General features: G+C 42.5%; 1 protein-coding gene across 1 annotated transcript in view; it reads left to right on the top strand.

Moving 5' to 3' along the window:
- The window catches only part of LOC106581923 (NGFI-A-binding protein 1), an 18,408-nt gene extending 6,052 nt beyond the window's left edge, over window positions 1-12,356 (top strand). Inside the window, exons 4-8 of the mRNA XM_014164398.3 lie at window positions 794-845; window positions 3,039-3,158; window positions 3,990-4,173; window positions 8,657-8,821; window positions 9,027-12,356. Coding sequence (XP_014019873.1) covers window positions 794-845; window positions 3,039-3,158; window positions 3,990-4,173; window positions 8,657-8,821; window positions 9,027-9,115 — 610 coding nt within the window. The 3' untranslated portion in view covers window positions 9,116-12,356. The remainder of the gene's footprint in view (window positions 1-793; window positions 846-3,038; window positions 3,159-3,989; window positions 4,174-8,656; window positions 8,822-9,026) is intronic.

Raw genomic sequence — 12,356 nt, 5'->3', positions numbered from 1 at the left:
GTATGTGCTTGCTACTAACCTCTCACTGCTTCTAGATGACAGGTTTAATCTGACATGCAGGTGCTTCCTGGCTGGCAACCACAAAGATGGAAAATTCCACCCAGCGCCACGTGTCTCTCTCACTTGTTCTTGTAATGATGATGTTGCATGTTGATTCATAAATCATTCTTTACACACGACAGACGTTGTCCCCACTTCCAACCTCCCTTTGGCGTACTTGACGTAACCTTAATGTGGTTGCTTTTGTGAAGTAGGCCAAGCCTAAGAAATGGGCATGTTTGTATATTGCAATCTGTGTACTGCTTTGAAATATAAGTTGTTGTCCTAAAGAACTTTGTTTGAAATGGGTTAATTTAAGCTTAGTATGTTTTTCAAGAGAGAGGAATGTTGATACATGATCAGATGGATCATTGGTGTTGCACCAGAGGTTAAAGGGAAATGAATAAACATTTGACAATGTTTTACAGGAGTTTCCATATTTAAAATGATTTTCTTGAGGCATTACAGATCAAGAAACGGTTATCCTGTACACTATTAAGAGGTTATGCCCTTTGAAATGTTCATCTTGTGAATTCTCTCTCTCTCTCTCTCTCTCTCTCTCTCTCTCTCTCTCTCTCTCTCTCTCTCTCTCTCTCTCTCTCTCTCTCCCTTTGTCTCTACCTCTGTCTTGTTCTCTCTCTCTCTCTCTCTCCCTCTGTCTTGTTCTCTCTCTCTCTGTCTCTCGCCCTCTCTCTCTCTTTCTCTCTCTCCCTGTTTGTCTCTCTCTCTCTCGCTATCTCTTTCTCTCCTGTAGGTCCCGATGTGGTGATAGAGATGAGATTTCTCCCAAGAGGATTAAAACAGAGGTGAGCCCATCTCTTTCTCACCGCATGATCCAATGACCACGGAGCTTTCCACAGAGTTTGACTTTATATAAGTTAAAGCTCACTCCTATATCCCCAGTTTCCTAACACCTGTGTGCTTTTAGATTCGAAAGGGTAAATCCCTTAACAATCCCGGATTCCCACAGACCGATAGTGCATGGTTCTGGATGGGTGTGTCCAGTGCCTTTTGTTTGCATAGCTGCCTGTCAGCCAGCTTGGCCGTGTATATGGGGCTCGGCGGACAGGGGGCGTGTCCCTCAAGACTACTGGGTGTCATAATGTAGGGGAAAGATCAAAGTTCACCGGAATAAAAACTTCCTCTGTCGAATCAGGTCACCTCCTCCTCCACGCCTTACGTAACGCCCTGAGGACCCACAGTGAGAGATTGACTGACACACCTCGCTGCGTCCACTCCTTGTCTTTTGAAGTGCGTTGGATACCGTGTAGTAGAGGGCTTTGTCTGTCAGTGTGTCAATGCTTCTTTAGTTCCGTTCCTCATAGTGTAGTGCAGGTGTTGAGTAAAGAGTTCCCCCAGAAACTCCTCTGAGTTGTTTTGAGTTGTTAAGTAAAGAGTGTCTTTGTGTAGGGAACTGTTGTGAGCTGAGCTTATGGCAGCTGTCCATTCATCTCTCTCCAGTGGTATGTTTGATGACGGTCCAAATCTCTGATGTGAGTGAGCTTCCCCTACGCCTCCACAGACCAGGGGTGGGCCAGGGTGAGACTAGCTAGCAGGCCCACGCCCCCCATCACCTTCCCCCCTGTTTCTCAGTCCTCCGGGGCAGTCACATACCAGACAATGGTAGAGCATATACAGTTATTTGTTTGAATGAATGAATGGGTGGAAGTGGATTGTTTTCATCGAAAATATATTTTCTGGAATATTTTGGAGACTGCTGAAGATATTTGCTACAGATGTAGGATCTTAATTTGATCACTCTTTTGTTTCTGCAAATATTCCTGCACAGCAGGCAATGTAAACGTATAGTGTATTCAAGGTTAAAAAGGCTTCTAAAGTTTGAAATTTCCATATTAAAATGCCCTAATAAATTAATTATAATCCACATTATATTATATTATAAAACATTTCCTGTTGCAGGATTATTTTCCTGCTGTATGACACACCTTTTCAGTTTTTTGTGGCACTTTTCTCTTACTAAAGGCGAATTATTCTCACAACCTGGTTGTTTTCTTTTAACTACATGTTACTGTGTGTCCTTGAGATGAAGTTTTACATATTTATCTCCACAAAGGACTTAACTGGAGTTAACCATGGAGAGTTAGAAAATGAATCCCCACCCACTCTTCTGCCCTACCCCCATCTCAAACACACACACACACACACACACACACACACACACACACACACACACACACACACACACACACACACACACACACACACACACACACACACACACACACACACACACACACTACTGCCACCCTCCCATTAAGAGCCAGCCACACGCCCACATTGACAACACAAAAGCCCAAATGAGCTCAGTCACGCCTACCCATAGTCCTGAGGTTTACATGACATCACCGCATGGGCGCGCTCGGAACCACCCACCCCCATGCACTTTCGCAGTTGGGTTGTCCGCACACACGATACTCATATGCTCTTTGTCGATCTGTCTCTCCCTCTCTTTCACATACACACACTCTGACTCCACACCTTTTGTGGGTGCTTTGAAGGCGTGATAAATCATAAGGTGTGGCGGTAGGATGAGCTCAGATTTACGTCACTTGTAGACATGTGTTAACCTTCCCCCTACATCCTCCACAAACCCTGTACAGAGAGGACGGACAGCCCTCTCAACCCAACCCAATCTGGCAACCCAATGTCTCCTTATTCAGACTACAATTTCAGCTTCAGAATCCCATAAACAGATCTAAGGGTAGACATGCTGAAAATATAACAGTTATTTTTCACAGGAGATAAGTGTGACAAGCATCCTCTGGTGAGACTGGGTGACATTATTTCAGCTAGACGGCATCATGAGTGGAGTATAAAAGGAGAGAAAATCTGAATGGGACCATGGTCTGATAGTGGTCTCTCTCTCTCTCTCTCTCTCTCTCTCCTCTCTCTCTCTCTCTCTCTCTCTCTCTCTCTCTCTCTCTCTCTCTCTCTCTCTCTCTCTCTCTCTCTCTCTCTCTCTCTCTCTCTCGTATCAGGAGGGCTTCTTTGACCTCCAGGAGGCCCTGCAGGCCATCCACATGAGACAAGAGACCCTGAGGGAGCAGCTGGCCACAGCCAAGTCTAAAGGAGAGGAGACCACAGGACGCAACATCCAGGTGACTACACTGACTGACTGTCTGAGGGATGGCTGGACAGACTGACGGACAAACAGACATAAAGACTGGCTGACCGACTGTATGGCTTGCTGTCTGACTGACAGACTGACTGACTGGCTAGTTGACGTTCAATCTGCTGGTGGTGCATAGGCTGGGTAATACCAATTAGAAGAAATGTGAGAAAGCGAAGATTCACCACTGCATATAATCAGCAGAGTTATTGACAAGCTATTTTGTTTTATAATACAGTTTGGATCCTCGTTTCTCATTTCTAATTGAGGAAAAAACGGAATAAGTAAAGCAGTAGCACGTCCATGCCCTCTTTGTCTGTTATGACATCATCACCAATACCCACCTAATTATCCCTCTTCAAATTGCAGGCTTATTTTCTGTTGTTTTGGAGAAACAGACAAGACAGTGTAGATGCAGGAAATGGCTGACAGATTTTTTATTTAACTAGGCAAGTCAGTTAAGAACAAATTCTTATTTACAATGATGGCCTACCGGGGAACAGTGGGTTAACTGCCTTGTTCAGGGGCAGAACGACAGATTTGTACCTTATCAGCTCAGGGATTCAATCAAGCAACATTTTGGTTACTGTCCCAACGCTCTAACCACTAGGCTACCTACCACCCCAAAAGATACATGTAAACAACGAGTATCTAGACTAGAGAAGGAATTTAAGATTGTGCTGCCCTTTTAGATGGTCTTTGATAGAACTTCAGGCTCAGTTGTTTGTGTGTTATGTGTTTTCTAATGTGTGTGGATGTGTGTGTAACATTAGACATTTATCTTTAACTGATTATATGCATCTTTGTGTGTGTGTTGTAGCTGCAGCTGGAGCATCTGCTGGCCAGGCAGATGGAGATCCTCCACGAGGCCAAGGCCCAGGACAGACTTCAGACCCTGGAGTGGAGGGTTCCTATGGGGGGCTTCAAATTCAGACACAGCACAGACCCAGAGCACCGCCACCATACCAACGGAGGCTCCACTGATAACACCAGTCTACAACCAGGTCAGACATTAGACATTTACAGTTGAAGTCGGAGGTTTACATACACCTTAGCCAAATAAATTTAAACTCAGTTTTACACAATTCCTGACATTTAAACCTAGTAAAAATTCCCTGTCTTAGGTTAGTTAGGATCACCACTTTATTTTAAGAATGTGAAATGTCAGAATAATAGTAGAGAGAATGATTTATTTCAGCTTTTATTTCTTTCATCACATTCCCAGTGGGTCAGAAGTTTACATACACTCAATTAGTATTTGGTAGCATTGCCTTTAAATTGTTTAACTTAGGTCAAATGTTTCGGGTAGCCTTCCACAAGCTTCCCACAATAAGTTGGGTGAATTTTGGCCCATTCCTCCTGACAGAGCTGAGTCAGGTTTGTAGGCCTCCTTGCTCGCACACGCTTTTTCAGTTCTGCCCACAAATTTTCTATAGGATTCAGATCAGGGCTTTGTGATGGCCACTCCAATACCTTGCCTTTGTTGTCCTTGAGCCATTTTGCCACAAATTTGGAAGAATGCTTGGGGTCATTGTCCATTTGGAAGACCCATTTGCGACCAAGCTTTAACTTCCTTACTGATGTCTTGAGATGTTGCTTCAATATATCCACATAATTTTCCTCCTCATGATGCCATCTTTTTGTGAAGTGCACCAGTCCCTTCTGCAGCAAAGCACCCCCACAACATGACGCTGCCACCCCCGTGCTTCACGGTTGGGATGGTGTTCTTCGGCTTGCAAGCCTCCCCCTTTTCCCCCCAAACATAATGATGGTCATTATGGCCAAACAGTTCTATATTTGTTTCATCAGACCAGAGGACATTTCTCCAAAAAGTATGATCTTTGTCCCCATGTGCAGTTAGTTGCAAACCGTAGTCTGGCTTTTTTTTGGCGGTTTTGGAGCAGTGGCTTCTTCCTTGCAGAGCAGCCTTTCAGGTTATGTCTATATAGGACTAGTTTTACTGTGGATATAGATACTTTTGTACCCGTTTCCTCCAGCATCTTCACAAGGTCCTTTGCTGTTGTTCTGGGATTGATTTTGCACCAAAGTACGTTAATCTGTAGGAGACAGAACACGTCTCCTTCCTGAGCAGTATGATGGCTGCGTGGTCCCATGGTATTTATACTATTGTTTGTACAGATGAATGTGGTACCTTCAGGCGTTTGAAAATTGCTCCCAAGGATGAACCAGACTTGTGGAGGTCTACAATTTTTTTCCTGAGTTCTTGGCTGATTTCTTTTGATTTTCCCATTTTCCCACTGAGTTTGAAGGAAGGCCTTGAAATATATCCACAGGTACACCTCCAATTGACTCAAATGATGTCAATTAGCCTATCAGAAGCTTCTAAAGCCATCACATCATTTTCTGTAATTTTCCAAGTTGTTTTAAGGCACAGTCAACTAAGTGTATGTAAACTTCAGACCCACTGGAATTGTAATACAGTGAATGATAAGTGAAATAATCTGTCTGTAAACAATTGTTGTAAAAATGACTTGTGTCATGCACAAAGTAACTGTCCTAACCGACTTGCCAAAACTAGTTTGTTAACAAGAAATTTGTGGAGTGGTTGAAAAACAAGTTTTAATGACTCCAACCTAAGTGTATGTAAACCTCCGACTTCAACTCTATGTTTGGAAGTGTATATTACACCGGCAGAACGAAAACATAAGTTTAGCCATAGGGGTTGAAATTATACTGAACAAAAATATAAATGCAACATGTAAAGTGAAAGTGTTGGTCCCATGTTTCATGCGCTGAAATAAAAGATCCCAGAAATTTTCCATACACACAAAAAGCTTATTTCTCTCAAATGTTTTGCACAAATTTGTTTACATCCCTGTTAGTGAGCATTTCTCCTTTGCCAAGACAATCCATCCACCTGACAGGTGTGGCATATCAAGAAGTTGATTAAACAGCATGATCTTTCCACCGGTGACCCTTGTGGCGGGGACACTGACAGGCCACTCTAAAATGTGCAGTTTTGTCACACAACATAATGCAACAGATGCAATTGGAATGCAGGAATGTCCACCAGAACTGTTGCCAAAGAATTTATGGTTAATTTCTCTACCATAAGCCGTTGTTTTGGAGAATTTGGCAGTACGTCCATCCGGCCTCACAACCGCAGACCACGTGTAACAACGCCAGCCCAGGATCTCAACATCCGGCCTCCACACCTGCGGGATCGTCTGAGACCAGCCACCCGGACAGCTGATTAAACTGTGGTTTTGCACAACCGAAGAATTTCTGCACAAACTGTCAGAAACCGTTTCAGGGAAGCTCATCTGCGTGCTTGTCATCCTCACCAGGGTCTTGACCTGACTGCAATTCGGCATTGTAACAGACTTCAGTGGGCAAATGCTCACCTTCGATAGCCGCTGGCGAAGTGTGCTCTTCATGGATGAATCCCGGTTTGAACAGTTGTCAGACAGCGTATATGGCGTTGTGTGAGAGAGCGGTTTACTGATGTCAACAGTGCCCCATGGTGGTGGTGGGGTTATGGAATGAGCAGGCATAAGCTACATTCAACGAGCACAATTGTATTTTATTGATGGCAATTTGAATGCGCAGCGATACCGTGACAAGATCCTGAGGCCCGTTGTCGTGCCATTCATCTGCCGCCATCACCTCATGTTACAGCATGATAATGCACGGGTTCATGTCGCAAGGATCTGTACACAATTCCTGGAAGCTCAAAATGTCCCAGTTCTTCCATGGCCTGCATACTCACCAGCCATGTAGATTTGACCTAGATAGTTTGGGTGTATCTATTGATATGTAGGCTACGTGTGCCATTTTCAAATGTCTGTAGTTCTAGCCTTGAGCTGTTCTTGTCTATTAATGTTCTGTGTTGTCATGTTTCATGTTGTGTGGACCCCAGGAAGAGTAGCTGCTGCTTTCGCAGCAAATACTGTAGCAAGATCAAGGGTGTGGGGTTTCCACGTCACCAGGCTCAATAACAAAACCGGTACCAGTAGCACAAATCGAATGCAAAACGGAAGTTTATTAGGGATTTTGGTACACGGGGAAAGAAGCAGGAATTCACCAGTCACCTCACAGTCCACAAGCCGTTCTCTTTGTCCATTCCGTGCTCCAGGGGTAATCCTCACACTCGGGTCCTCATCTAACCTGGTCCGGTACACAGCAGGAGGGGTGGGGGTAGTCCAACGGTCCAGGTCACAATGGGCAATCACACAGGTTTTGATCTCATTTCTCTCGCTCTTCATACCTCTCTTGTCTCTCACCTCTGCCCCTTTGTGCAGGCTGCTTCATCCTTTATCCCCAAGCGCTCCCTGGCTTAATGACCCACAGCCTTTCCTCGTTGGGGCAGGAAGTCCATATTAGGCTTGGTGGGTGGATCCAGCTACCTGCAAGATCTCTCTCCTCAATTACCACTCCCCTCACCTCTCCCTGCCGGCTGCCACAATACCAATACCAAATATGAACTGTAACTCAGTAAAGTCTTTGAAATTGTTGCATGTTGCGTTTATATTTTTGTTCAGTGTAATCAAGTGTTGAAGTTAAGTTTAGGAACAAGGGTTAGGTTAAGGTTCAGTTTAGGTGTAGTTTCAATGACATTTAGGAAAGGAAAATGCATAAAAGTTAACATTGGTTAAGCGTACCACCATCCGACACAATTATTTTTGTGCTGGTTAAATATTTTGCCTTTATGTTTCGTTTCTCAGGCAAATGTTCATTTCTTCCATTCATTTGTTAGCTGTTTGTGGAGATTTTGGGGAGTTTCAGGAAGAATCCACGTGTGTGTATAGTTCTCAGATAGGGAAAAATGTACTTACATAACCATAAATGCTATGAGTTGCTTTAAGCTTGCTTTGAGTACCATAGGCTGATATTGTATTGATCTGAAGCCCTCTTAAGAGTGCGTGGTGAACACAGAGGATAGAGGGTGACACCTTTCACACCCACAACCTCACACAGTCAACAGCATGACACTGCCGTATTAATACTGCTTATTCTCTTTCCCTTCATGCACACTCACACGCACAGACATACACACTGAAACACACGCACAGACATACACACTGAAACACAGGCATAGGCACACACAGGCACACACTCACACCAGTGGAGGCTGATGAAGCGAGGATGGCTCATACACACACATACACACACGCACACACACACACGTACACAGCATGAGTTATCTTCCTTTGTGCTCTACCTCTGGCTGATCTAATGGGTCTTCATTGACAGCATTGACAGCAATGTGGCGTGACTAACACCTTTTTATTTTATACACAGTACACACACCGCTCTTTCATTTAACAGCCTCTATTCATTACAGAGCGAGACATAGATAATGGTATTTTCTACAGAACAGACACAAATCATTATTTTGAATAACGCTGTTTTAATGGCTTTTTATGAGTTGAATTGAGTGTTAGAATAAAATGGAATAGATAAGTACTGTATTGTCATTCTGTTTTTATAAAATGTTTGGCCTTACCTAGCTGTGTGTTCCTGCAGGGGAGAGGCCACTGAACCTGCGTGTGGCGGGTCAAAGGTCAGATGGAGACATACCCCTGGGGAAACAGCTAGCCAATGAGCTGAAGAGGCATCACAGCAATGGGGAGGGAAAGACCCCGGCGACGAGTCACCATGGCAATGTCGAGGGCAAAACTTTGGCCACAGGTCTGCACCTAGAGATTCTCTATTGTAGTTAATTCACAATGAATCATTTGATATGGAATCAGCTCAAAGATTCCATCACATTTAACCTTCATTCTGAATCATTTGACACTGAATCAGCTGGTTAATTCTCTGTCATAGTTCACTCATGCTGAATCATCTGATAATAATCCAACTCCTCCTATTTGTTTTCTCTTTCTCATTCCAGAAAATGGGAACGGGGCCGACTTCTCTCAAGGGGCTCTCAACCTTTCTGACAAGAAGACCATCAAATCAGAGCCAGAGGATTCCAGATAGCACCTCTTCTCCTCCTACTCCTCCTCCTTCCTCATCCCTCTCTCATAACATAGTCGTCGTCGGTCAATACTAAAAAAGCACAGCTGCAGTAGAGCCTTAACAACCAATGTTGCCTCAAGTAAAGGGATTTTACTTTTTGTTTATTTTTTGCCAAAGCACCTAGAGAGCCTTTATTTCTTTCCTTGTAGAAGCCCAGTTTTTTGTGTTTTCACTGACTGTGCTGATTCCCCCACCCCTCTCTCCTTTCTTACTATCAAGACTGATGGCGAGTGGTCTGTAGATGTCGTTTTTGTACATACATAATTCTGACTCTGAAAAGCGTTTGTCATTAATGTTATTTAAATATGTGCTGTGTATAATAAGGAAACATATTTCTGGTGGACTATAGGATATCAGTTATGTCCAGATTGGGAAGATGGATGTCCCAGTTGTTACGAGGACAGGTTTAGCTCTGGTTTGTTAAGAGTGTATGAGGACAACACCAGAATATCCTGGTAGTATTCCCTTTCACTTCGAGTCAACCAGGATTTGGCTCAGAAAAGTCTTATTTAATTTGACAATGTGGTCCGATTTGATCAAAGCACTAACAATAGGGTGTGCAGGTCATTCGGGAAGTATTCAGACCCCTTGACTTTTTCCACATTTTGTTACATTGCAGCCTTATTCTAAAATGGATTAAGTAAGAAAATGTCCCTCATCAATCTACACACTATACCCCGTAATGACAAAGTGAAAACAGGTTTTTAGAAATGTTTGCCATTGTATATGAAAAAGCAAAACAGAAAAAGCTTAGTTACATAGGTATTCAGACCCTTTGCTGTGAGACTCAAAATTGAACTCAGATGCATCCTTTTTCCAGCGATCCTCCTTGAGATGTTTCTACAACTTGATTGGAGTCCACCTGTGGTAAATTGAATTGATTGGACATGATTTGGAAAGGCACACACATGTCTATATAAGGTCCCACAGTTGACAGTGCATGTCAGAGCCATGAGGTCGAAAGAACCTGCTCAAGAGCGCTCAGGACCTCAGACTGGGGCGAAGGTTCACCTTCCAACAGGACAACGACCCTATGCATACAGCCAAGACAACGCAGGGTTGGCTTCGGGACAAGTCTCTGAATGTCCTTGAATGGCCCAGCCAGAGTCCGGCCTTGAACCCGATCGAACATCTATGGGGAGACTTGAAAATAGCTGTGCAGCGACGCTCCCCATCCAATCTGACAGAGCTTGAAAGGATCTGCAGAGAAGAATGGGAGAAACTCCCCAAATACAGGTGTGCCAAGCTTGTAGAGTCATACCCAAGAAGACTCAAGGCTGTAATCACCGCTAAAGCTGCTTGAACAAAGTACTGAGTAAAGGGTCTGAATACTTATGTAAATGTGACATTTCAGTTATTTTCTTTTTTGAAATTTGCACCAAAAAAAAACAGCCTGTTTTTGCTTTGTCATTATGGGATATTGTGTGTAGATTGATCAGAAAAAAAAATAAACAATTTCATCAATTTTAGAATAAGGCTGTAATGTAACAAAATGTAGAAAAGTCAAAGGGTCTGAATACTTTCCAAATGCACTGTATATGGGACGACAACTTTATGTGATAACGTTGGGTGTGTATTATAGCCATCAATAATAAGCACAAGTGGTCTTAGCCGCCATATTTTCAAATGGAGACGTTGACCTTGTCGATTTTACTAAATGGAGGGAATTTAAAATAGTGTGAACCATAAAACAGTAATAACTGAATTTGAAAGCAGGGTTTACCATCGCACCTTCTCAATTTGATTAGTACAATACCAATTGTATGTTAGTAGAGCAATACCGACTAGCTGTTGTTTAGGAACCCAGTGCAAATGTCTAGTTGTCCCAGTTTTGGGGATCTTGTTCACTGTACAGTTGTTTTATTTCTTGTTGACTAGCGTTAGCCATAGTCCTAGGTAACCCCGGCCCACACCCATCCTCAAGATGACTGTAACAGATATGCACTATTGTTTGATTCTAAAATGCATCGTATGTTTTTAAAATTTCCGTCAAGTATTTTTCACATTTCTGATAGTCTCCCATGAATGATGTGCTGTACATGTTTGTATAGCAACGTTTGAGTAATGTAGTCAATGACATGCATTTCTGGGGTACTGGGGTCCTCTATTAATGTCACTTTAGATCAGGCAATTTTAGAGCCACCATCATATGAAGTCATTTTTCAGGTTTCCCTCTCAAATTCATATTTTAGTCACGTACCAGTTCAGCTGTCTCACTAATTGTATTGATGTTTAAAATGATTACCTCTTCTTTCAGTTACACTGATAGATTGTGTTCTCTATTCTCATGCAATAGTTAAAGGGAGAATTCACTAAAAATAGAAATTGTATGATTTACCACTTATTGTGTTTCATGTTTTTAGAGTACAGTATTCGATAACAATGCCTACGATGGTGTGGTTAGCTTTTGGTCAGGGGAGGCTATCCAAAGCATACTGACACATACACAATAACCAGGATAAGCCCTGAACAACTGTCGGGTTGATCATTGCAACACCATGGAGTAAAAAAAAAAACGTGAATTTTTATATTTAGTGAAGAACCAAAATGTGAGGATAAAATATACATTTTTATAATCTATTAGATGGATGTATTTTTGTTCAGAACACAAATCATTTTTAGCATGCAAATCTTTGTTCATTTACCTAAGTGGGGATTGTTATTTAATGGCCATTTTGAACACCGTATTATTAAGTCATTTGAATGCTTCAATAGATACCCCCTACGTCATGGAAATATTTTGGCAGTATGATTTATTCAGAAATGTTTACCTAATTCTACCTAATTCTGTACATGACTGTTTCTGTATTCAAAATAGCAATCTCTAAATAAGGTAAAGCAACCACAAGTTGGCTCCAACAGAAACAGATCAGCACCCAGGCTGCCACCAACCAGCTTCACAAAAGGAGGTTATCTGAACCACCTTAGCTCCCTGTGAGTTCCTGTTCCTCTCTAACACCTACCTTTGTTCTTACACTCTGTTGAACTTGTAACGGCTTTGTATTATACAGTAGAATTATACATTTATAACTGTGGGATGAAACTGTGTTTGTTGTCGATAGAAGTTGTTCTTATCACTGTTGTTGTTGGTAAAAACATAATTAGGTTATGCATTGTCATGCACCCAATTGTTTTGTAAACACTAATATATTTACTTTGTTATACAGCACATGAACATTAAACTTTATTTTTTTAGATCTGA

The sequence above is a fragment of the Salmo salar genome, chromosome 21, assembly GCF_965601325.2.
Source record: "Salmo salar chromosome 21, fSalSal1, whole genome shotgun sequence".
Taxonomy (NCBI): domain Eukaryota; kingdom Metazoa; phylum Chordata; class Actinopteri; order Salmoniformes; family Salmonidae; genus Salmo; species Salmo salar.
This window is presented reverse-complemented; position numbering and strand designations above follow the sequence as displayed.